The sequence below is a fragment of the Tympanuchus pallidicinctus genome, unplaced genomic scaffold (genome assembly GCF_026119805.1).
Source record: "Tympanuchus pallidicinctus isolate F22 unplaced genomic scaffold, pur_lepc_1.0 scaffold23, whole genome shotgun sequence".
In the NCBI taxonomy this organism is placed as follows: domain Eukaryota; kingdom Metazoa; phylum Chordata; class Aves; order Galliformes; family Phasianidae; genus Tympanuchus; species Tympanuchus pallidicinctus.
This window is the reverse complement of record NW_026294740.1, coordinates 7,346,934-7,371,862: the sequence shown is the minus strand read 5'-3', so window position 1 is coordinate 7,371,862 and position 24,929 is coordinate 7,346,934. Positions and strand designations below refer to the sequence as shown.

The 24,929-nt window shown below is 41.7% G+C and overlaps 1 protein-coding gene across 5 annotated transcripts in view; it reads left to right on the top strand.

Moving 5' to 3' along the window:
• CEP112 (centrosomal protein 112) overlaps positions 1-24,929 on the top strand; it is a 139,025-nt gene that overhangs the window by 98,688 nt on the left and 15,408 nt on the right. For 3 of the 5 annotated variants that reach the window (XM_052688023.1, XM_052688024.1, XM_052688025.1), the window contains 2 exons: positions 378-440; positions 3,982-4,131. The exons of 1 other annotated variant lie outside the window; for it this stretch is intronic. In XM_052688023.1, the coding sequence (XP_052543983.1) occupies positions 378-440; positions 3,982-4,131 (213 nt within the window). The remainder of the gene's footprint in view (positions 1-377; positions 441-3,981; positions 4,132-24,929) is intronic. One more of the 5 variants, XM_052688027.1, reaches the window with a different exon arrangement.

Below are 24,929 nucleotides of genomic sequence, written 5' to 3'. Positions count from 1 at the left end.
TTCCTTCCGTTTCTCCTTCCTTTCCAGTTGCATCACCCCGATAAACCAGTGGCTGTGTTCCTTCCTCCCCTTGCCACATGAACGCGCTCTCTTCTCTCTCTCCCCCTTTTCTTTTTTTTTTTTTTTTTAATCCTCAGAACTCTTTATGTTTTTCTGATAATTGGCAGCAGAGGTACGATTTCTCCCCTCTTTCAAGCGATGAATAGTTGGCCTCAGATCAAAGGCGAGCCCTCGCGGTTTGCTGGCTGCCGCAGAAGGGCGTGGGGCTGGCGTGGGTCCCGGCTCGGTGATGGGCACGGCGGCTCGGTGCCCGGGGGGGCTGCCAGCAGCACGCTGCTCAGCCCAGCTCATCGGGTGCCTCTGTCTGTGTGTTTCAGGCCAACGGCCGACTGAAGCAGATGGAGAAAGAGTGCAGCCAGAAGCTGGCCAAGTCCTCGCAGGTAGGTGACGAGAAGACAGGAGCTTCCCATGAGCTCATTTGATTTGGAGACCTGATGAAAAGTGTAATTAATTCTGCTCTTAAGTGTAGGTCTTTATGATCAGGAGAAGCTGTAACCGTTTCCCAAATCAAATATACAGAGTCATCCTTAAGACTTTAACCTCAGGAAAAAGACGGAGACATACAACTCACTATAAAAGATTTTTTATTATTATTTTTGGAGTTTTCTTCTTTGCCATCTTTTGAGAACCCCCAGAGGATTGAGCCCTCTGTCTGGGAAATGCAGCCCCAGCAGCAGCCCCTGGAAGCAGCACAGCCCATGGAGCCCACAGATACCAGGTAGCCCTGCAGATACCAGAGCTGTGTCTGTCACCAGGTGGGCTTTGCCCACAAGAATCACAGAATCACAGAATGGCCAGGGTTGGAAGGGACCTCAAGGATCATGAATCTCCAACCCCCCTGCCATATGCAGGGCCACCAACCTCCCCATTTAAGAGACCAGGCTGCCCAGGGCCCCATCCAACCTGGCCTTGAACACCTCCAGAGACGGGGCATCCACAGCCTCTCTGGGCAGCTGTTCCAGCACCTCACCACTCTCTCTGTAAAGAATTTCCCCCTGACATCCAACCAAAATCTCCCCTCCTCAACTTAAAACCATTTCCCCTAGTCCTGCAGTTATCAACCCTTTTAAAGAGTTGATTCCCCTCCCCTCTGTGCACTAGATCCATGTTTGGCTCCATGTTAGGTCCACAAGGTCCATGTTAGGGCAGCAGTTCCAGACGGGCATTCTGCTGGTTAGTATTGCTGCTACCCAATTTTTGTTCTGAGGGTGATGAGGCACTGGCACAAACTGCCCAAAGAGGAGTTGCCCATCCATGGAGACACTCAGGTCGGGCTGGATGGGCTCTGAGCACCTGATAGAGCTGTGGGTGTCCCTGTTCATGGCAGAGCAGTTGGACTAGATGGCTTTCCAACTCAAACGATTCAGTGAATCTAATTCAGCATTTTGCCCAGAATAACATTTGGAAGAATGCAGTATCCTGACAGCAAACAGTTTTTACTTTGACTTTTTTCATTCTTTAGTGTAGTCTTTAGAACATGAAAGGTGAAAATGTGTGCTGAATTTGCATACATGCTTTAAAAAGCTAAGACAGGATGATTTCTAAATATTTCAGCTTTCAGTTTGATTGACAGGTAGTACTGAAGTGTGAAAGATGATGGAGATGCAACCAGAAGTTAATCTTTTAATAATAAGAAAATTGCCACGAGGATTTACATGGAGGTGTCATTCTTCTCATTCCTCCCAACCTCAGCACAGTGCCTTCCTGTTACTTTCAAAGGCGTTTTCAGCAGTGGCAATAATAGTCTACTCCTCTATTAAAATCAATAAAAGCACGACAAAGAAGAGTTCAGAACCCTCCAAACTAAAGAGGGGAGATCAATGGCACAATGAGAAGAAATTGCAAACTCCAAAGTTTGCAGAACACTTCAAAATTTGTCAAGCTTTCTATTTCTACTTTTCAGCTACCTTTGGTAAAGCTTTAGAAAGAATAAGACTTGAAATTATGGGTCTGAATAGCAGAAAATTTGTGAAACCCAAAACGTAACGTCATGCATGTCAGACCTTAAGGAAGAGATCCTTCTCATTGCTAATTCTAATTTACCTTTTGTTTGTCACTTTTATACCGTTGTCAGCTTCTCTGTGCCAGGCAAACTGTCTGAACAAAAACTGTCTGAAAAAAATGGGTCTTGATCCATTTGTTAAAGACAGATGGACTAATCCCAGCATTTCCCAATTTTTAAACAAGGGGCAAGAGAAATGGCTTTAATTGTTACAGTGGGAACACCTATGTAGCACAGTGCAAAGCCATAAATATCGAGTCTAAATGTCGTAATAAATTTTGTCAGACTGAAATTTATTGGCCTGTAGAATAGTCTGAAAATGGAAAAACTTGGAGATGTGTTTTTTTTTAAGGTAGGCATTGCTGTAGCTAACACACACTGTTCTCTTTATTGGGGAGAGATGGACCCAGCAACCAGACCTGGCATTCCTCTGTGCTTTCTGGGGCAGACACAACACATACATCATATGTCAGGGCTATTTGGCACAATGAAGACGTTTTACCCTAATGTCTGAATCTCTTTACTTTTGTGGGTTTGAATCAAATCCCTTGTGTTTCTTGAGCATAGTCTTTTTCTTGCTCAGTATTAATAATGGGTCAACTGCAACTTTTCTTGTGGTCACGTTGCTGACAACATCCGTCTAATCTCATGCTCTGTGGCCTCTTGGAGCATTCACTTTTAACACCCACAGAGAGGAGATATTTCAAGAAATTTCCTCTGAAGTTTATGCAAAGTAAACAGATTTTTTTCTCTGAAAAGTACTGCATAAAGCAGATCTTTCTCCATCAATTCATGCTGAAATTCCCTAGCATGTGTTTTAGAATTCCTATGCCAGCCCAGTAAAAACTTTAAATTTCACTTCTGTTATATTAATGGGTTATTTTATCTTTTTTTTTTTTTAAGTGACAAAACAAAATATACACAAATCTAGGAAATATCCATGTATGTTTTACTTAGGATCTGCTTTGCTCTGTAGGATCTTCAGGACCAGTAAGACATAGAGAAATAAATTAGAGTGAACTTTTAAGTCCTTTTCCTTTTCCCTGGTGGTTCTAAAACCATGACTTGTAGAATATTACTTCTTACATCAGTTCCATCCCATTAGCAGTTGTTTTGCAGCAGCTTTTTTCTTCCAAAATAATGATGGCCCAAGTGTAGTTCAGTGCTCTGTGATGACGAGGAGCATTGCAAACACATCGGAGCGCCCCGCTATCCCCTCCCTGGCTGCCTGTGTTGGAGCTGTTCTCATCTCCAGCAGTTGAACCTTGAGTCTGGATATGTACAGTGATGACTTCCCTGTCAGCATAACATTCTGTAAATAAGCCTGAAGGATCTGATGTAGTTATGACTTTCCACGGTGATTTAAAAAAGGAAAATAGTGCAACAATTACATTTCAACAGATAGGGAGTGAATCATATAAGCAGAGTACTGCAAGGTCCTGGGTGTTCAATCAGGTCCTGCTGCACCGCCGAGCAGAGTGCATTCCTTTCAGCTGCTCTGAAGTTCAGCATTTCATCCCAACAGGTGAACGTGGGCTCCATGGAGCTGGAAGGTGTAACTGTAGGAAATGGACACAGTTCCTGCAAATTTTCCACACTCATTTCAGGGCAGTGGAAACCTGCAAACTTCCTATATTTTGAAGATCACAGATGTGCTTTGTTCTCATGAGTAAATATTTTAGAATGTCATAGTGGAAAACTCTTCCAAATACTTTGTGTTCAGCAGGTTTTGTTATTTGTAGCCTCGCTATCTTCCTTTTCTTTGTATGACATTTCCTACTTGCCAGTGTGCAATGTGTTAATTGAGAGTATTTGGTTTGCACAGCAATATGCCAATGCCATGCTCTTACCAAGCATAAAAACATGCCAAGTACATGCCTGTTACTGAAGAGAGATTTAGCATGCTGTTTTCTTTTTAGATCATAGCTGAACTTAAGACAACCATTTCCTCTCTGACAGAAGAGAACAGCCAGCAGCAGCTCGCTGCAGAACAGCGGCTCCAGGAAGTTGTACAACAGTTTGAAGATAAGAAGCAGCAGCTGATTACAGATAATAACAGAGCAATCAAGGTAATCTGGGATGTTAGTCACTGATGCCACTAGCTGGGTTGGTGTAATTAACCGCACTGTTCTGCAGTGGGCAGATGAGCGCAGGAATCGTTCCTGCTAACACGCCACTCACCAATTCCATTCACTGGGCTTTGGTCAGAAGTTGGGGTTTGGCAAGTCTAACCCATCCAGTCAAAAGCTTGAAGCTCTCCTTTTCTCCTAATGTTAACTCAGGTACTGTAACAGGTTTCAGCACGTTCAGATGGTGCATCACAGCAGCTTCCATTTGGTTTTCACAAGGAGATGGCGGCGTTTGTGACTAAGGACACAGTGAAGGAAAGCATGTTTTTAGTACTATGAGGGGAATCAAGTTTGTTATTATTATCTTTGAATTTCTCCATATTTTGTTTTGCATCAGAGTTGCATTCTCTGGCCCATTGTAAGCTTCTTTAAGGAAGCATTAAGAGTCTGCTGGTGTGAGTGTCTGGACTGTGTTCCTTGCTGTTCACACACCTTGCCTCCAATCAGCTGCAGAGGACTCTTTTTAAATGTCTTTCCTCTCAGAGTAGTAAAGAGCAAAGGAAGATTCTTTGAACAGCTGTAATGTGTTGGGCTTGACAGCTAAAGCACTTCATTAAAAATGGTGTAGAAGGAGAAAATGCTTTTTTTCTTAGTAAGGGCATTTTCCAGTGCCAAACAAAGAATGATGCTGTTAAATCTGGGAACTCATGAAAAACCATCTCCTATAGTTTTTCTGACTTGTTGTGCTGAAAAGAAATGGTGGCAGTTTTACATGTTGGAACTGTCTGGTGTTCACGTAGGCTACAATTAATGTTGTCTTCTAAATTTGAGTGGTTTGCATGATGAAATTAGGTTGACATTACTATTTCATTATTTGGAGAGTGCTTTTTCTCCTTTTGCCATGAACTACTTAATGATGTTTTTCTCTTCATTTGTGTGTGTTTCTCGAGGAGCAGAATTTTCTTTCTGATCATTCGTTAGTCTATTCTGTCAAAAGTTTACAGATATAAACGTTGGTTGTAATTTTTTGTCCAAGTTGGATCAACAGAGGTCGGTTTTATTTTCTTTGGGATCTGCAAATAGGATACTATTAAGTCCCATTATTTTGGAGTACAGTTGGGATGATCCCACTTAGGAACATACATTATTAGTTCCCCAGCATTCCAGGGGCCAACTGGGTGTCCAAAAGCACTGTGACAGTGGAGCATCCTTCCAGTATTCCATTGTATTCCAGTCAGGAATACACTGAGATTCACCAGTTGTCATGCATTCTACCTCCAGAAGTTATAGCTTTGTAAAACATGTTTGAGACTGCTTGGCAGCTTCTTTTCTTCTCACCTGGTGCATGTGCTACTATTGGATTTACAGATTCACGAGAGTTACTTTTACTGGAAGCAATTCAGCTGTTAGTAACAGCAGCTTTTGAACACTAATGGTTATGGATTCTATGAAATCCTTCTCCATGTAAATGTGTTTTCTGCCATTACAGACTTAATTTGGACATCATGACTCAGAATATAATGGAATACATACAAACCAAAGGGGAATTGTGCACGGTGTTCCTGAGCAGTGTCCTGGTGAATTTTTTGCCCTGGTGCTGTGTTTTCTAAGATTTGGTCAACATGGGGAAGAAATTGCAGGAGATGTTATACTTGGAGATCTGGAACTTTTGTTCAGTATCATTAAGGTTGTACTTGAAAAAAATCTTCCTTTGAAACCACTGATTTATTAGAAATGAACTGAAAGCCAGATATCTGAGCAGAAAATTCTTAGGAAGATGAACTGCTGCATATACTTGTACAAGAGTAAAGAGATGTTTTTAATATTCAATCACTTTGTATTTTTAAGAACCACACATATTTTCTAGACAAGCATATGCAGAAATACTTTGCTTTATATTAGCCTGGGGCAAAAAAACTGTTCCTGGTGAAGTGGAATCCTAGATGTACTGGGGATAGGGAAAGGAATCTATCCCAGGGTAAGCTGAAGACCATGAGAGTTGATTGAAGAAACATTTTAAAGACAAAGCAATTCTTAATACGTTATAAGCCTTACAGAGGACTTGATTCAAGCTATTGAAAAGGCTATCGCTGAAAAACAGGCAATTGCTAAATATAACATTGGTTTAAGCCAGCACTGAGGAATGGATTGTGATGTACTTTATATGGTATTGGGTGACTTCCTGTACGGCCTTCCACTTATTATTCTTTTCAAAGGGAGAAATATATTTTTACAGAAACCAACTGGCTCTCAGAGAAGTTCCACGTTTAGTCAGTAAAGTGATATCCAGATGTGGATGCCATCGTACATGATTTTGATGTTAATGCAAATTCCTGACTCTTTTCTAGTTTTCTAAGTCCTTATTATTTCATGATTTTATCCATCTCCTCGGTCTTGATTTTTCTTAATAGCATCTTAAGCATTAGCAAAAAAAGAATAAAAGAAACTTAAAAACATTTTGCTTCTTTTGACAACCTAAAACCCCAATCTGAGCAACACTTTTAGTCTTCAGATGGCCTCAATTTGGGTCAGTTTGAGACATGCTTAAAGTACTTGGCATTCTGTATTGCACTGTGATTTGTCTGGCCTAGGGCAAGCCAAGCTTCGTGCTCTCAGAGTCATATAGTCAGGGTAAAAGCTTGGCTGGTGAACTTCCTTTCTTGTGGCTCAGGAGGTATCCACTTCGGATACCACCAAATTGCAACATCCAGCAGCAAGCATCCAAGTGGCAGTGATCTGACACAGCGCTGAGCTATGAGGTGACTGCTATTGCTGCCTCCTTCTGCTGCTGAATGTGAGCCTGCAGGGGTTACGACAGCGCTGGCACAGGGGATGGAGCACGGCTCCGTGCTGTGCAGATCTCTTGCCTTTGAACTTTCCAGGGCTTGCACTCCTTGGAGCACAGCACACGACTCTGCAGCGGGCCTGGCATGGGGCAAAGCCAGCAATGCTCACCTGGTCTCGGTGCCATGCTGCTCCCCTCATGTGCTTACACTTCAAAGATTAGGAACCACTGGTTTAGATGGCAGGATTAGTTGAGAGCACAATTATATTAATGCCCTGCAGATGGTTGGAAAAGCTTCATAAGTTGTAGTGTCTGTTAACCTGTTTGTGATGCTTTATGCAGGGATTTGATGCTCAGCTCTTGAGAATGTCTATGCAGGAGTTCTGTTGGTGATGTAAGTGCTGTGTAAACTTACTAAGGCTAAATTTAAACTAGCTGTCTTACATTCTGATAGCAATCTAGCCACAGCAACCCAGAGCTCAGCACTGTCAAATGGTCAGAACGTTAACCTAACTGTTCTGGTGCTGTTAGCAGTGGTTACTGCCTGGATTCAGCTCTAGCGTGCAGCTGATTGCATTGTAGAGATACCTGGAGGTGATTTGTGAAACCCTACCCTCTTTTTTTTTTCTTTTTTTTTTTTTGTGAAATTCTTTTGGATTCTGGGATTGAAAATGCTGCAGAGCTGCAAAACAGTCAGAATGTTTTAATGCAGAATTAGATGGCCAAGTGTGGACTCCACATCAAAAAGCAGATTGTGGAAAGAAATGGATGATGGAGAGCATGCAGCGACAAACCCACAACAGAAAGGGAAGAGAATGATGCTTTTTTGCCAAAAGAACCACATTTGTTATTTGGCTCTTATTACTGATTCTGGAATTCTGTTATGTCCCCTGAATTAACACCAAAATTTCATTAGCAAAACATGTTTTGAAGATGATGTATTTCAACACTTTGTGTATCAGCCAAATCACGATCAGATTAATTCTGTTAATAAATAGAACTTAAAAGATTTCTAGGAAAGAATGTCATACAATAATGTTCTTCTTTATGTGAAGAAGTTTGAAACAGTTGTTTTACTTCGTTGTGTTTTAAAATGTCGAGGGAAAAAAATCAGAAGTGTGACTTATAGCCATAGAAGCACAAAGGAGAAAACTTCTGGTTTGAACTTGTCCAGACTAACGTGGGCACTGAGCACTCTCAACAGCATCACTTTACTGTGTTAGATGCTGCCCTATCTTGGAGCAAGAAAATAATTTCCTCTGTGCAAATGCTTGGCTGAGGCTTTATCAACACGGTGACATTTCTGAGTGCAAATATCAGGAAATACTCTGCTGTCACTGCCCCTGTATCAGGCACCCCGCTTGGCAATCCCCCTTCCCTTTCGCCTTTGGTTCCAGCTAAAAGTAAAGCAAATAATTTTAAGCCTTGGGTTGTTTAAAGCATTCAGAACATTTCTTCAAGGGCACCTGATATCTTTGTTTCCAAAAAGTAGTTGTCAAAATATACTGGTGGTGATTGCAAATCCCTCTAAATGCAGTATAGGAGAGAAATGATGTTTTTAAAAATGTTGTGAATAAACTCCTTTTAGTTATATTTTAATATCAGCCATGTTTATTAGCAAATTCCACTTGTAATTACAAATAATATTTGGTGTTAAAAGAAAAAGCATATCAGAACTGTGGGAACATGAGCTGAGTGATGGGAGTCCTGCAGAAATGTTTAGCCTGTTGTCCTCAAAGTACCTTTTGGAACACTGGAATTACTTTGTATTTCCTAATGATGTTCTTAATAAGAAAAATTACAGTTTCTAGATTTTAAAGTCCCAGGCAAAGCTAGCAGTCAGTGTTCTAGATGTCTTATTAATGCTTCCAAAGGGAGAAGATGCATCAGAGAGCGTGCAATGTAAATAGACCTGGAGTACTGTACAGAAAAAGAAGCATTTTTGCTTCTGCCTTAGAAATGAGACAGCACAGTGCAGAGCCTTCACTCTGTCTGGGTTTGTGGCAGAGCTGGAAATTACCTCCAGCTCCTGAGCTCTGCTCAGGGGTGCATCCATCCGTTCTGCACGGAGCTTCAGGATCCAAGCAGTAACAAGGTTAGGGTTGGGTTAGGGTCCAAGCAGTAACAGAACTGCAGTGCTGCGTGGTTGGAGTGGTTCTTGGCAGTGAGGGAGCCCAGTGTGAGACCACATCTAACAGCACACTTGCAGTCTGGTCAAGACCCCTTTGAGAGCCCAGCCAGTTCCGTTCTTTACTTTTTTGTTAAAGCTTCTGACAAGTTTCCAAGCTGTGGCAAATGAAGGGGGAACGATTTACATGTTCAGCATTTTCTTTGTGTGTACAGCAGGACTGTACTAACTAGCTGCTCAGAAAGCTCTGGCCATGTGTAACTGATAGCACTGGGAGCATTAATAGGAAAAAAAAGCCCGGCAGGCTAACAGCTAGAACCTAAAACTTAGGCTAAAGTGAGGGAATATTATTTCAGTGACTTTCTGTCAGTGAGTCTTGACTTGCTCTCTTCGCCACCTTGCACATGGATGGTAGCTTTGATAATGTAGGCTGCTGTTGAATAACTGCTCGGAGAACTTTAGCCAGTAAGATGCATTATTTTTTAGTAAATCTTATTGTAATGTTTATCTTCTATGATTTTTTTAGCATATCAATGCCTGTGAAAAGGAGATGAGCGTTTCACTGTTGAAACTGACACTGGCTCGTGTCTTATAAGACATCTGGTCAGAACATGCATTGCAATTTGGGATGGTTCCGTGACCACAGACATGCCAAATTCTGCCAGTCATTGGAGATCTTCAGTGATGTGTTTATCACCAAGTTCTCCAGAGGGGTCTCAAACCCCCTTAATTGCCTTTGTGGCAAAGCATTCGCATCCTAAACCATTTGGTGTGGTGAAATAAAGAGTTTTAAGGGACTATCTTGATGTTAAATACATTTAGTCATTCTTCATGGGTCTCTTCTTCTTTGTTGCTGGCTTTAGTCTGTAGTAACAGTCATAATTCTGCAATGTCTTTATTAGTGGGGAATTACAAGGTGCCAGCATAGAAATTTTTGTACCTTAGCATTGTGAAGCAGTCGTGAAAATTTACCATGCAAATAACATTATCTTGCTCTTAATTTCCTGTACCCCATTGGATCAGCAGAGGAACTCATGTCTTCCAAACAGGTTGGCAAATGAAATCTGCAGGGTGTTTATGCTTTAGATTTCTCTTTTACATGGGGTCCAAGCTCAGAAGTACCTGCTTTCCAGTCTTTGTTGATGTGAACATTAGTTTGACCCAAATTTATTCTGCAAGAGAAATGAGGGTTTTGCCCCAAGCTTATTGGCTGTTATTTACATTCTGTCTCGTGATTCCCATACATGGCTGCCTTTAAAAAGGCTGTATCAACACAATCGTGAATGGTAATGGTAATAAAAAAAGGCTTATTTTGTGTTATGGTTAATCAGCTATTAATAGCAACCAACATTTTAAAAAGCCCTCTCTCCTTTTCATATTCATATCTGTTTTTCTGCTGCCACAAATTGTTTCATTGTATGAGGCGCAGTACCTTCTCTTCAAAATTACAGGGTTTCAGATGTTTAGCCAATCAGGCAAGCTGAGTGGCTGAGCATCTGCAAATACTTTATAATATCTTTGACATGCTTTGTGAGACAAAGAATTGAGTCATCTTTTTTTCCTGCAGCAAGCTTTGCACTCTGGCATTTTTCTCCACTTTTCATGTCTCAACACATTGAAGAACTTACCATGGCCAACAGCAAAATCAGACTTACAGGTTTTATAAAAGCCTAGAACCAGTGCTTGCCTCGTCTCTGAACTGCAGTCCAATTCTGGTGGGCAGGTTTAGAAGTTTGGATTTTTCCTACGTTTTCATTGTTGTGCTCAGTGTTTTTCTTTCCCTGCAGAAGAAACTTCACTGCCTGAATGCTCTTTGTTCTTTCTCAGCCCTAAAGGGAGGTCACATTTCATCTGTCAGTCCCCAAATTACAGAATTAAAGATGCCTTAAATGCATGATACAATATGAAATCTCATGTAGTGAAGCTATCGGTTTCTTCTAGCAAGGTACACTACTGTAATTTTTGGATATTCATTGGAATAATGCCAAAAAAAAAAGATTACAAAACAACCCATAAAATCACTGCTTTTAACTGCCGGAACTGGAGTTAAAACATGAGTGGGGTCCCTGTCTATTAGAAGGATGCAGAGAAAGCACTCTTAATGATGAGCACTAAATACAGACAACGTGAGCCTATGCTGGTAATGAAGGTGAGCAGACAAGGTTTTTCTCTGCAGTATAAGAAATTGGAAATGAGCTTTTTTGAGGCTGTCTGGACAGTTGCAGTTTATTGTGCTATTGCTTTTCAAAGATGCTTTACTCTCCAAAAAGCAGAGGGACTTTTATGAGGAGGAGAGAGTGGAGCTTAGAGAGGCAGAGCTGGGGAGAGGTCCAAAGTTATGGGGCACGCTGCGTGGGAGAAGAGCCCATGCTCAAATCCCTGGGACTTTACTGAGAGGAAAAACAAAGAAGATAAAGATACAAACAAGTGTCTAACGTCCTCCAAACACAGGGCATCTGCAAAGCAGCCTGTGCATAGGACTGTGTAGACTTTCCAAAGGCTGTTCTTTGTTCCAGTTCCAGTGAGTTCCTGGAACGCAGCCTCCTTCCCTGCTCCTGGAACAGCCTTGACTGCAGGGCTTCTCCAGCCATGTAGGTGGAAACACAATATGTGTGAACTATATATTCAACCAACAAAAGATTGCTGGGGAAAATGGCATCTTCAAAGCAAACCTTCCATAGTCCACAAACATTTATTACTCTGTAGTAAAGGTTTTAAAACCTGGCACAGTAACATGCATTGCAGGGTTTGGCAAATAGAGATCTGGACCCAGTCTACTTATCAGCCTGTATTTCCCTAAGATATCTCTCTTTTGGTGTGGCTGATCCCAGGAGTGAGATAAAATAGCAGCAGATTGCATTAGCTTATTCAAGCATGCCAACACGATTTCTAGTATTTGTGTAAACTTTTTTTTTCTTTTTTTCTTTTTTTCTTTTTTTTTGCAAAACTGTGTGTTCTAATATAGTTTGCTATCATTTCTGTGCTAATTGTGGCGCTAGCTGCTCCAGGGATATCAGCAGGAGAAGAGCCACCGAGGATTTCAGCCTTATACGTTAAAATCTTCTTGCCAAAATTATTATTGACTTTAGAGATCTTCAGATTCCATTGAAAATTTTCTGCTGGCTCTCCACTTTTACATGCAGCTCTGTAACTTTAGCAGATCACATATCAGCATATTTTTTAAAAATGACTTGCAAACACTTTAGAGTGGCAGATCACAGGAAAATAGCAACGTGCCTGTTAAACTTATCAACTTTTTGCACAGTAGTTGAGCCTTTCTTAAAAGTTACAAGAGAAACCTGGTGAATCTGAGGCTGTGTGGGATAAGTGCCTGTGTTTAGGGGCAGGGCAGCAGTGGAATCGAGGGGTCAGTAGCACTCTCACCATTTTTGGAAAATAGTGCATCTTCTAGAAAGTGATATTTTTCCTACAAATGAAAATACCTGGCTTCCTTAGCAGTAAAGGATTATTACAAAGGAAGACTAAAGGAAAGCAGCCAAAGCTGCCATATTTCTGCCACTGTCTTGCATCAGTGGAGTCGAGAAGAAAGGAACTTTCCAAGTTACAGTACAGTGCTTGAAAAAGAAAAAAGTGGGCGAGGACTTTTATCTGTGTATTCAGTAGATCAGATGGCAAACTCACCCAGACAGCCTAGCAGGGGAGCAGCTTCTGCTCTTCTCAGTCAGCCCCGCATGATGTGAAGCAGCACCGACGACATCAAAAGCTACAAATATGCATTGGGAGTGAAGTTTGGGGGTTTTAAAAACATCTGTCTAATTAGCATGGCTTCTATATTTGCAGGTTTTGGCTCTGACTTTCTCACAGTTCCCAGCTGAGCAGAAATGGCTTTTTCATCTCACGAATTTGTGTGAAGAAGTTAAACCTAAAAATACTGTCACCAAACTTGACCCTCCTGATCCTAGATATAATCCTATCTCATTTCCTTCTTGTATCAGTCACTCTTTTGTGCCCTGGTAGAAATGCACACTCGAGCAGCCAGCCAATTTTCTTCTGGAAAAAGGAAAAAAAATGCAGATCATTTTAATTGAATGTTATTATCAGCCAGTTCTTGTGGTTTGACATGGATTCAAAATGAAGCAGTTCATCTGCTTAAAGAATGCATAGGCACTAGTATAACAACTTCAATAAGTTTTTGGATGCCTTCGTCCTAAAGGAAATTTGACTTGTCCTTCAGTGGAAATTTTTTGTGCAATTGGCAGCCAAAATAGCACTAGAGCCCCAAAACTGAATAAAATTCTATTTCTGTGTATCAAATTTTGCCTTCTTTCTCATCAAAATTTGTACAGTAAACACTTTCATTTAGGCCTGGTTCATCTTGTTGCCTTGCAGTTCAAACAGACTGCCTCAATGTCTTTGTATAGTGTACGAGAACATAAGGCAAAACTGTAAGTTAGTTTCATTGAAAATATTCTTCATTCTTCTTTGAGCCTTTTGCATGTGGATTCTGCACTTAGAGCACATGCTCCATTGTGCACTGGGGTCTGGGATCCCTAGGAGTGCAGTATTGTCCCTGCTTCATGCACTGCCTACATTGTGCTCATTCTCTTCATTGATTAATAGAATTCAGTGCGGTATTTTATTTGTTAACCCTTGCAAACATGCTTGAAGGAGGCTGTAGGCTTGATGCTGAAGCTTGCAATGAAGACTGGGAACCTCAAGGCTGAAGCTTCTTCATAAACTCGTCTCTAGACTTGTGTCTTTGACCTCTTCCAAACACCTTTGGTCCTCCACTGAGAAAACCACCTCACAAAGCTTGAAGAACTCACCTGTTTTCTCCTTCAGGGGTCTATTAAGTTTATTCTCAAGCATATGGAATGAGTATTGCTTGCAGGATAAGCTGTAGGACTCTCAATGAGCTTCTTGGCAAAAGTTCCCTGTGCAACTGCCAGATAAGAAAGGATTGGAAGAGGAGTAAAGCAGAGATTCGTCAAGCGCAACAAAAGCCACAGTCCTCTGACACAACCACTTTTTAACTACTTCTGTTACTAAAGCTGTTTCTGCTTACTTTTAGTTCAGGTTTTCATGGCACTAAAGTCAATAACTTCATCTGTCAGTGTGTTAATGATTACCAAACTGAAAACCAAACTGTTCAGCACTGGCAGTGTTTGTGAATGATCTAATCCATTAATGGAACCAAACAATAGTAGTGTATAGGTACCTGCTGGAACTGCCTTCGTGAACGTTGGCCAACCAATCGTGAGAACTCCAAATTTGAATTTCTAATGTGTCTCCTCCATTTGGCACCTCAAGAGAGCTATATCCTCAGTGAAAATAGCAGATTGCCAATTATGAAGGATTCATTAAGATTTGCTGAAGTTCAAAGCAAAAAGGCCAGTTCCTCACAGGTCAGGGCAACTCTTGTAGTGGTTCCTCCTTTGCCTCCAGCAGCAGCTCTTCTCCAGAACCTGTTTAGTTTTCTGCCAGCTCTGTTGGCAGGTGAAGAGAGCCCCACATCACATCTCCTTGTGAGTAGTTTTGTGCTGGAAGCCTATCCCCTGAATGTGCCATTTTCCTGGCCCAGCATGGCATGAGATCTATGTTTCAAAACTTGTGCATGTCAGCCTTAGAAGATAAAACGTTCAGTGCTGGTTTTTTGAGTTCTTCCATACAGTCACAGCTCAGTTTCACACCAGATTTGATCTCTCTTTAGAACATCAGGAAGAAATAACTCCTGCTATGTAGAAAGGGAAGAAAGCATCCTCGGCCACGTTCAGGTCATTTGTGAATCAAAACCGAAGGCCTTGTCTACTTTCTACATCACTGAGTGCCCATAAGTAGTCTTCAGTGTTCCATCTCGACCCTCTTACTGCTGTTATCTGTGTGATTCCCTTCTCACTCCCCATCCTTTCCACCAGCAGAGCCTAAAATGGAGGAGGCACAGAGAGGATGTGCTTGTTGGGCAGAAGGATGCCCATGGGCACCTGTCCTGCACCCGGCACTGCTGCTCCACTCCCAGCTTGCTGTGGGAGAGAGCTTGTGAGTACAGATGGGAGAAAGCTGAACGTGAAAAGGGAGTTTGTTTACTCACAGAAAACATGGGAGTGGCTACATGAAACTGTATAAAGAAAAATTTGGGCTACCAAATGGGAGATACCTGCAGACCAAGACAAACTTCTGCAGGTAGCTTGGAGGAGAAATCTAAAATACGTATTTTGACTATGATTTATTTAATAATGATTTATTTTAGAAGGCATCTGTCTGCCTTCAGATGCTTATGCTGTGTATAGTGCCTTTTCCTTTCTCCTATGCTCTACCAGGTCTCCTCTCCATCCTGAGCCACATCAAATGTGCTTCCAAGCCAGGTTTGGCACTGCTGTGAACTCATTTGCCAGCACCTGCGTCTAATAATCCAGCCTCCCTCAATATGTGTGAAGGCTGTCATGCCTCCTCCTCTGCAGAGGACAAGCTAATTGCTGCTTCTTTATCAGATCCCAAAGCTGCATCAAGATGGATGCAACTTCAACAGTATCAGAATTCTTAGTTCTTTCATGCCACGTCCTGCGTTGTTTTCCTCACAGTTTATTTCTCATGTGTGATAAGGAATAGTTTTCTGAGTGTGCCTGAGGTAGCTGGAAAGCTGTGCTCGCTCTGCTATGCAGGTCTAATGAGAGACGTTAGTATGTAACAGCAAAATGAGAAACCGGTGCTGCTTCAGAACTTTATCTGTTTTCTGTTATTTTTAATGCTTTTGCATTTTAAAAATGTCATCTATATAAGAATATTTGGAACTACTTACACATAAAGAAAATATGGAAAAATGAAAAGAGCCTGCCTTGCTTGTAGGCTTGCCAAGCAGGCTTGGCAGCTTTCGCTCTGCACTGATGGAGCATCGCTCAGCCGTCCGAGCTCCTGCAGCGTTCCCTACCTGTACAGAAGCATTTCTAAAACCAGGAGAAGACTGGCTTGGGATATTGTCCTTGTTCAGAGCTTTCTGGGTGATGAGTGAAGTGTCCTGCAGGTGTGATAATGATCAAAGACTTAAACAAGAAAAAGAAGCTAAATCAAAACTCCCTAGAAATCAGATCTTCCTTGTCATGACTGCAATAAGAGTTCTGGACATTCAACAAAGAGCATATCTTGAAGTCAAAAATAGCTGTGGCGTGTCTTTTCCCTTTCTCACCCTCTTCCAAGTTTACTTGTGTATAAATTGCATCTAATTTGTCACTGGTAGCGGTGAAATTATCAGCATCAAAGCATCGATTGCAGGGTCCTGCTGTAAGTGCTGCAGCAGAGCTTCCTGCCCAGGGGTCTGCTCTGCCCACAGTGCGTTCTGCACATTTTCTTGCAGACCAAACAGCTCTGACAAGGAACTGCTTTTAAGGGAAGCACAGCCAATGAGTTTAAGCTGCCCTCATGCTTTATTTTTTTATTGGTGATTCCAGTTCAACAAAAAAGATGATTTTAGAGCTAAAGAAGTAGAGTTGTAGGTGCTCCTAGAAAGGAGTTTTAAGCAAGAGACAGAGTCAAACACTTTAAACAGAAAGCTAGCAGAAACATTTGAATGGGTTGTAGAGCCTGGCCTTGTTCTTTGCTATGTGCATATGTGTTTTTCTATCTAAAATATTTAGTACAAGTATTCCAGAGCTCTAAAATGGAGGACGAAAAACTTGCAAAGAAACTGGGATAGATCTAACCCCTGTCTGATTCTTTGGAAGAAAGATGAGTGTAAAGGATTTTCGAGATGTTTAGAATCATTGGTATTACGACAGCACGCATCTCTGTCATAACATTACATGATTAACGAGATCAGAAACATTCTGGGATGTTCTGATCTGTTCTACTAATGCATCTTTTAAAAGTATAAAGTCAGCCCTCTGTAAAATAAATACTTGAAAAGCAGTTTTTGTTTTCCTCAGGCTGGTGAGATTAGAGTTTCGTAATCTGTTTGACCAGCTGCAGAGGATGTTCTTTTTCATTTTTTCTTTTTAAGTAAATGAGCTTCATCTCAACAAGACTAAAAAAAAAACATCCAGCTTCAGAAATGCTCAGTTTTCCCTCATACATTTAAATGTGAGCAATTGCACTGTCATGTCTTGTTGCAAGTGTAATTGGGATGGAGGTCATCCATAACTTTTCAAGACTTGGAATGAAGGAATTTCCAAGTTCCGAGGGTATGTCCTCCCTTGTCAGAAACTTCCAGTTTTTGAAGTAGAGACATAATCTGAGAAGATGCTGCCTTTCCCACCTTGCCTGCATGGGGTGTGCAGGCATGCAGGCGTCAGGCCGGCTCCTGCTCTGTTCACAAAGCAGCGCTTTGCTTGGTGAGTTAATATTTTTGATTAAGGTTACTTTGAAGGATGTAAAGACATTATTAGCTTTCTTCTGCGTGTGAGCATATACGGGGATGTGTATAGTTTTCCATAGCGGGGAGAATTCCAGCAGTATCAGGCAGCCTGGTAGTTCATTGCACAACATGAATAGCTTTCTTTTGTTCGTGCCGGGAATCAGATTAGCCCGTTGATTGGAAATAACCGAGCCTTTCATATTTGCTTTTTAAGAGAGCATAGCAGAATGTTTTGCAAAGCCCGTTACCAGTGTTTACGTTAGCAGGTTTTTGTGCATGGGGGACAAGGAATGTGTTTGGAAGGAGACCTTTGTAGAACACCAGGGGTCCGCTGGGACCCCAGTTGTGTCTCCAGGTGTAACATTTCAGGACACTCACTTAAAGTGGCAGTTTGGTGATAAACGGGGTTGGGAACGGAGCGCCCGGCGGGGAGGAGATTGCCCTGTTCAGCTGCTGATTGATAAATACGCTTTATTGGGAGTCAGATGTTCAGGAAATTCTGCTCGATCCCCTGATGTTTGTTTTTGTGGAGCTGTTGGTAAGAACGGAGCGAGCAGCAAAACCAGATGTTTTACTTGTCCTTTTGTATGCACAATAGCAATTTTTCATTAGCGGAGCATCTCCACCAATGTGACATTTTGGACATTCTTATGACACACCATCAAAGAATCAAAGAGTTGCCTGAAAACGCAGAAGCTGACATCAGGTCTTCCCAGGAAACTTGCTCAGTTCGTGGCCTCTGTGCCATTGCCTTGTATTGCAGAGTTTTTAATAAAAAGCAAATGAGATGAGAATTGCTGGGGGCTCAGCGAGGTGCAGCTCTGCCTGCTCCGCGCTGCCGTTCGTCAGGCAGTGACCTGATTGAGAGCGCTTCCTTTTGGTTAATAGTCTCCAAATCAGACTGAAAGGTTGACATGAAAAGTACCTGAAGTATTTTCTGTGTGCTCTGAGGCTGATAACAAACTTTGCAGTTCCGGTTTTAATAACGATGGGGGGAGCTAAACTTCAAAAGGTTTGTGATGAATGTTTTTTGACAATGCGTCAGCTGAACATTAGGCAGAATCTTGGTAAATCCCCTCATAAGTGGTTTAAAATGGAGTTTTGAACTTTTCCTTCATAACCGTATGCTTAGGATGTCATGGTATCTTTGGGTTTAAAAGATTTGTTCCATCAGTGTATGTGAACTGTCGGTGTTTCTGTCTGCACCTCGGAGAGTGGAAAGGGGAAAAGATGCCATGGCCATGGATCCAAGGGGTTGCGGGGAAGGACCAAAGGAACAGAGGGCTCCTGGTAAATGCTGTGGGAAAGGCCCCCAACTGACAACTATCCTAGTGACTTCACTGCAACAACCTGAGGACAGACAGCAATGCTTGCACATGGCAGTGACTCATTGGGTAGTGTGGTTCACAGAGAACAGCAGATGAAAGCATTTCCTGCTGCTCTCTGAGCCTCCTCCGTCCCCTCTCCTGTCACCTGTGCCACTCAACGCAAAGCCAAAACAGTTCTTTCCCTGGCTCCTTGGAACACAATGCTGGACTTTACAGTGCATCCTGCTCTTTTCCTTGAACTGCTATCTTTGCTAGACTTGCTGTGCCCTATGACATCCTTTGCATTTCAGATGAATTCTGTTCATAGTGCAATGCAGTGAAGTCAGAACTCAGCAAAATGCTTTGGTCCTTGCCTAATTTTAAGCCCCGAAATAGCTCTGTTGGTGCTGTCAGTGTGTAGGGGGTGCCAAAAACACACCAATGTCTTAAAGGAACAGAGGAGGAAAGAATCCATGTATTGACAGAACTAACAGTACTCTGGGAATCTCCAGAATTCCCAGATCTAGGTGGGTGTTAAGGGACTGCTCGGGAGCTTGTGTGAATGATCTGCTCAACAGGCAAAGTCTAAAATACACTGCCAGTCAACTCCTCCAAACAGATCATGAAAAATTAAAGCAGTGCAGCGTTAGGCCCAACCACACAGGGAAAAAATGTTTGCATAGACACTTCTTGTAGTTAAGTGACCTACTTGCAAAATTTTTCACTGCTACTGGAGAGGCTTAATTTTGTTCCTGGAGCCAAATTTTTCTCTTCCTTCCTGAACCCCTTTCTTTCTTCCCACGCTACCTCAAGGGAAGAACTTCTTGTACTTCACAACGGCATCTCCTACTGGCAAAGCACAGAAGCAATGGAGACAAACTAGAAGTGGCTGCTTGACGTGCCGAAATGTGCAGAGCCTACAGCTGTGCTTTGCAAGATCTCCACTCCCATTCTGAAATGTCAGCAAAGTGGGCCACATTTCCAAATTTCTTCAGTATATGGCAGTTCACATTCTTCCAAGTGGGAGCTGCTGACTTTGCCTTGGAAAATTGCACCTTGTACCTGATTCCCAAACAAAGGAACATTTTTTTTTTATCTCTCATAACGATTAGTAGAAAATGGGCAACCAGCTCTTTTGGGGACACTTTTTAGTAGGAGCTAACAGTTACATTTTCATTCCACGTTGTAATTCGTGTTCACTATTCGTGAAATGGTGTTTAGTGGTTGACATCATACAGCAGGCATGAAGGCTCCCAGGTCTGCAGCTCTGTTGCGTGGTAGGATGTGGACAAATCGGTCTTTGCAGCACTTCTCCCTTCTCCACCCACTTCTCCCATTCACTTATTAGCAGCTTCACCCTAATGAAGCTGAACGTATGGTAGGAGGCTAGAAGGTCACTGGAAGGAGTGTGCTCAAGAAAGTCTGAATATTGCTTATGGTGTTTTAATTTCTATTCCTGGGGAGCAATAAAGCATAAATTTTCAGTACAGTCATAATAGCAATTGTAATGTTACCTGTAGGATGGAAAAATAATTTGAGTTATTAAATGCTGTAGCTATTTTCAGTACAAAATAATAGATTCTATTTTTCTGTTGCAGCAATGTTGGCTCCCTGCATATAGGTTGTGGAGAACGTTGTTTGCAAAAACAAAGCTATTGTTTTAACAAAAACCACAGAATTTTTGCCTTTCATATTGAATCAGTGGCATAATGAGTAGTGGAGCAATAGTTCAACATCAAAGGAGACTTTTTGGATATATAGTGTGTTGCAGCAACAGTGAAAAAGTTCCCACCAGAAAGGAATTTTTCCATATGCAAACAGCAAACATATGTATTAGGTTAAACCCATCAGATTTCTCTTGCTTTCCACCAAAACCTTCAGAGGACTCAAGTACAGAGATTTTCAAACACACTGGAATGCAGCGTGGGGAGCAAGCATGGCGAGGTGTGGAGCAGTGCACCAAACTCTGCTGAGAACCAGCAAAAGCACTGATGATACACCAACAATTTGGCTCCAACAGCAGTGTTTTGCTTCTCGAAAGTACGCTTTTTTGCTCTGATTGGTGGAGCAACGTTGGTGATCTTCATGGATACGTTTCAGTATTTACCTTTAGCAGGAATAAGCGCAGACATACTTGCTGGTCTCCATCAAGTGTTTTGAAGAGAAATAACAATTACTTTAAAAAATGTGAATAGAGAACGTGAGTTAGAAAATAAATGCCTGACAGTAATTGCAGTGGGGTACTTGGCCTGCTTTCTTTAAATAAGGGTTGTGTTTGATGCTGTAAGTTGGGAGGCCACATGGTACAACGTTCTTCCCGGACAGCCCATACCTACAGCTGCATGCAGGGAGAAAGATCCTCAACACTGAGCATTTCTCCAACATAATTGTAAAACACCTCCACGTATACTTCTGAAACAAAATCTGCTTTATTTTTTATTACCATTCGCAGAGTTTTCTTTACACTTCCAGAGGTAGGTTTTCTTCTTATGATCGGGGAGAGAAAACACATCAATGGATGTAATTTAAATTTAGAAGGCACTTAAAGAGGGGCCTTGTATTCAGAATTATTGTTGGCACATGTTTTGAGGACGTTAAAGTGGAAGCCTTCTGTGGGCATTAGCTAGGAGATAATTAAATCTACCGTAGGTAATTATGGTAGCTTTTATTACTGCATCTTTCATTAACTAATTATATTAATTTAGTAATGTTTGAAAAATTCTTTGAAGATGAAAAGTTAACTATTACTACCTTTAGCAGAAGGTTTGCTAAATACTGAGGTCTTTTCTTGATACAGATGCACATCTGCATGTGCAGAGCTGCTGCTAGAGCCAGTAAGTGACAGTGCTGTGTCAGGAAGAGACTGCTGTTCTGTGGTGCAACCTGATGGCCGTGTGCTCTGGTTTTACTGCTGATACGTTTTGTTTCAAAGTGAAAATATGTTGGGTTTTTAACAATTTTTAGGAGATTTTCCTTCCAAGTACCTCTTCTTCATTCAGCCTTCAGTAGCAGAGAGAGAAATCTACTGTCGCTGTGATCACAGGGTGATGGGAGCAGGAATGGTGCCCTGCTGGCACTCAAGACCTCACCAAATGTAGGAAATGATTTTAGGCCAAAGGAAAAGGAATATCACAGCTTTTGTAAATGCAGCACTTCCACAGTAAGGATTGATACTGAGTAACCCCACGTCACTGTGAATTTTGTTTATGTAAGTCTTCCAGAACTGAGTTTTCTTTCAGGGAATCCAACGCTTCTAAGATATCCTGTGATTAAAGGATAATCAAATCAGTTTTCAGATATTAAAGACTAAATCCTTTGAATATTCCCATTTCATACTTGTTCATGTGATCTGTAGAAATCTTTCTCTTACCAGCTTTTAGTTGATTCAGATTAAGCCTTGTAACTATTGCCAAAAATGTATTCCTGCCTTGAGAAGGGTTTTGTAATGCTGGCATCACACCCTTTGTCTCTGTGGCTCCCTGTCAAAACCACGTGCTTTACAAGTTTAGGGTTTGTAAAGAAGCCCTTTGCAGCCACAATCTGGCACCCAGAGCTGGGCTGAGTCCCTGAGCTCCAGTGCACCATCCCAGCACCTCTGGAGCTGCGCAGGCCAAGCTCTGCTTCTCCCTGTCTGCTGACCATTTTGCTGGTGATAACCAAGCCACCAAGTGCCTTCCAGGAGAAGAAGCTTGGGTGTTCACTGCTCCTTTCATATCAGTCAGTACCAAGCATGTCGTGGACTGCTGTGACAGCCCTGCTCCCATCCACCAGCTCCACTGGAGATCCTGAAGTCTGACGGCAGTATTTCAGTGGCATGTTCTCAAACCCGTCACTCTTCCACCCTTCTCGTGTCACTCAAAGTCATGCGTGATCAAAACATTTCCATTATGGATTTATTTTAGGATCCTTTCCATTTTTTTATAAATAAATCAAACGAATGTTCCTTTTATACAGCTGTAATTCACCCACATTGTTGCAGTAGAGCTGATTATCTCATTTACATTTTTAAGTGCTTTTCAAAGTGTAGGATATCTGGGCTGGAAAGCAAAACATTTCATTTCTTTGTTCTCAGGCCAACACAAAGCACTTCCAAGGTCAGGTATGGTGTAGACTTTCAACAACAAACATGTTTACATAGCATTTGAAAGCCAGTTTAACTGAAGAAAAAAAACCCAACTGTCTTTGTAACAGTGATGTAAGTCAACGTAGCGAAGTTGAGAGAGGGGGATTCATTTTGTCCTTGGAAAAACTGAGCTTAATAAGTTTGGTTTTGTTTTCCATTCGGGAAAAACTGCCTGTGACCCTCAGAAATTGGCCAGCGATTTTTACTTCTTTTCTGTGCCTTTTTCTTCATCTCAACAGTTGTTAAACATAAGCACTGTTTTTCTTTGGGCAAAATCTGACACTTTGAAGCTGTGCATTTTGAAACCAAACCAAACCTTTGTTTCGTTTTCCAACAGAGATGTTCTCTGGTACACCTGGGGTAAGTCCTCTGCTGTTTGTTAGAGCATTCTGCATGCTGAAAACTTCTCTGTCAGACGCAGAAAAGATGTGATGGTGCTGGATAGCTTCAGAAACCGCTATCAGCATTCAGGCTCTGACCACTGCCTATGAAGCATTTTGACAATAGAGAGAATTTTCAGTGTGATCTTCAAAAGGGCACATTATTCCTGACAGCCATCACGGCTCCTCCTAGAAAATTACAATCATGGGCAGCAATCTTACTTGGTTCTAATTATTATCTTTAGAGACCATCGCATGCAGGAATCTACAGCAACGACGAGATTTTGATGTTACTTTTTTTTCATGAGGCTTTGATCAAATACGGATCTTTTGGTTTTGCTTTCTTTGTCTTCGTGCTGATAGGGGAGCTGAAATATCCAGATGAGCGTTACTTGTAGGACATCCTTCATAAACAAAACCACTTTCTGCAAAGAGAGTGGCAGCAGAGCCCGTGTGCAAAGCACTGAAGTTTACCAACGATAGTCAAAAAATGGTAAAGCAGTTTGTGGTTCATCACAAGTCTTTTCTTACGCAGTCCCAATACCGGCAGACAGTTGTGACTGGAAAAGCCTGCAAACTCATACAATATATTGGGTTTGACAGTTGATGAATGGATAATAATATACTTTGTTACCCTTATATGCTATGGTTAAAAAACAAACAAACAAAAATACCCTTATTTCTAAATTGTGCTTGTTTAATACATTGTCTGCCCTTGTAATGGAACAAAATGTGTGCTCCATGCTGACAAATGCTATCTAGAGTAGGTGGATTTAAGAAAAACTCTGTGTCATCTGAACTTCCCTAATTAAATTACTTTAAGATGCATGACAAACCCACAGATTTAAAGGAACTGCTCATTTTGTGCTCTGCAGAGTATGTTTGTCTGTTGCAGAAAGTAAAAATGGGGAAATTAGGGAGTGGAACAGCACTGCGCTGCTTCTTTGCCACAACGTGGTGGTCATCTTTTACAGGAGCACTTTCAGATCCCATTTTGTATTCAATACTTGTAGGTTTTTTGTGATAGGATGATGGGAATTCATTCCCTGTGACAAAAGCATGCACGTGCACTCGTATGTGTGTGCTATCCCTCAATCTTTAAAGTCATGTGAGAGTCAAACTTGCTCTTCAGCGCTAGGAGGGAATCCTCAGCCCTCACCTTGCCAAGCTGTTGGGTTGTATGAGCTGATCACATGGAAGCAGCAGAAAGCAGGTTGTACTTTGTAGCTTGGCCAGATGTGCTCCGTGAGCGTTCCTGAGAGCTGCTGGTCGTGTCTGGATGCTTTGGTGTTATGGGAAGACTGTTATCAAGTTGATTGGGCCTTTGGTGATCTTTGATACGAGGCCCTGCTCGTTCTGTCTTGCATTTCCACATTGCATGGATCTTTGTAGGTTTCACATCAAGGTCGGCTTGTTTGTGTTTTAAGTTACGACATTAGAGGTACAAAAAGAAAATAATGAGCCTGCAGTTCACGTGTTAAGTTTCATTATAATAATGCAAATTACTGGTACTGCAAGACTTGTTGAGTATCAAGAGTTGAGTTGAGATACATGTTCAAGACTGGATTTTGGCATTTCTCAGAAGTGATGATAGCATAAAAGTCCCTGGGCAGATTTTAAGTTCATGCTTGGGTCTGGTTACATTTTTTGGCATTAGAACATGTAACAAACAGCCTTATAACTATAAGACTTTAAAGTTAATGCCTGGCATCACTTCAAAACAATGTGCAAGATCTATCGTAAGTAGTTCCTCTTATCTCCGTAGCAATT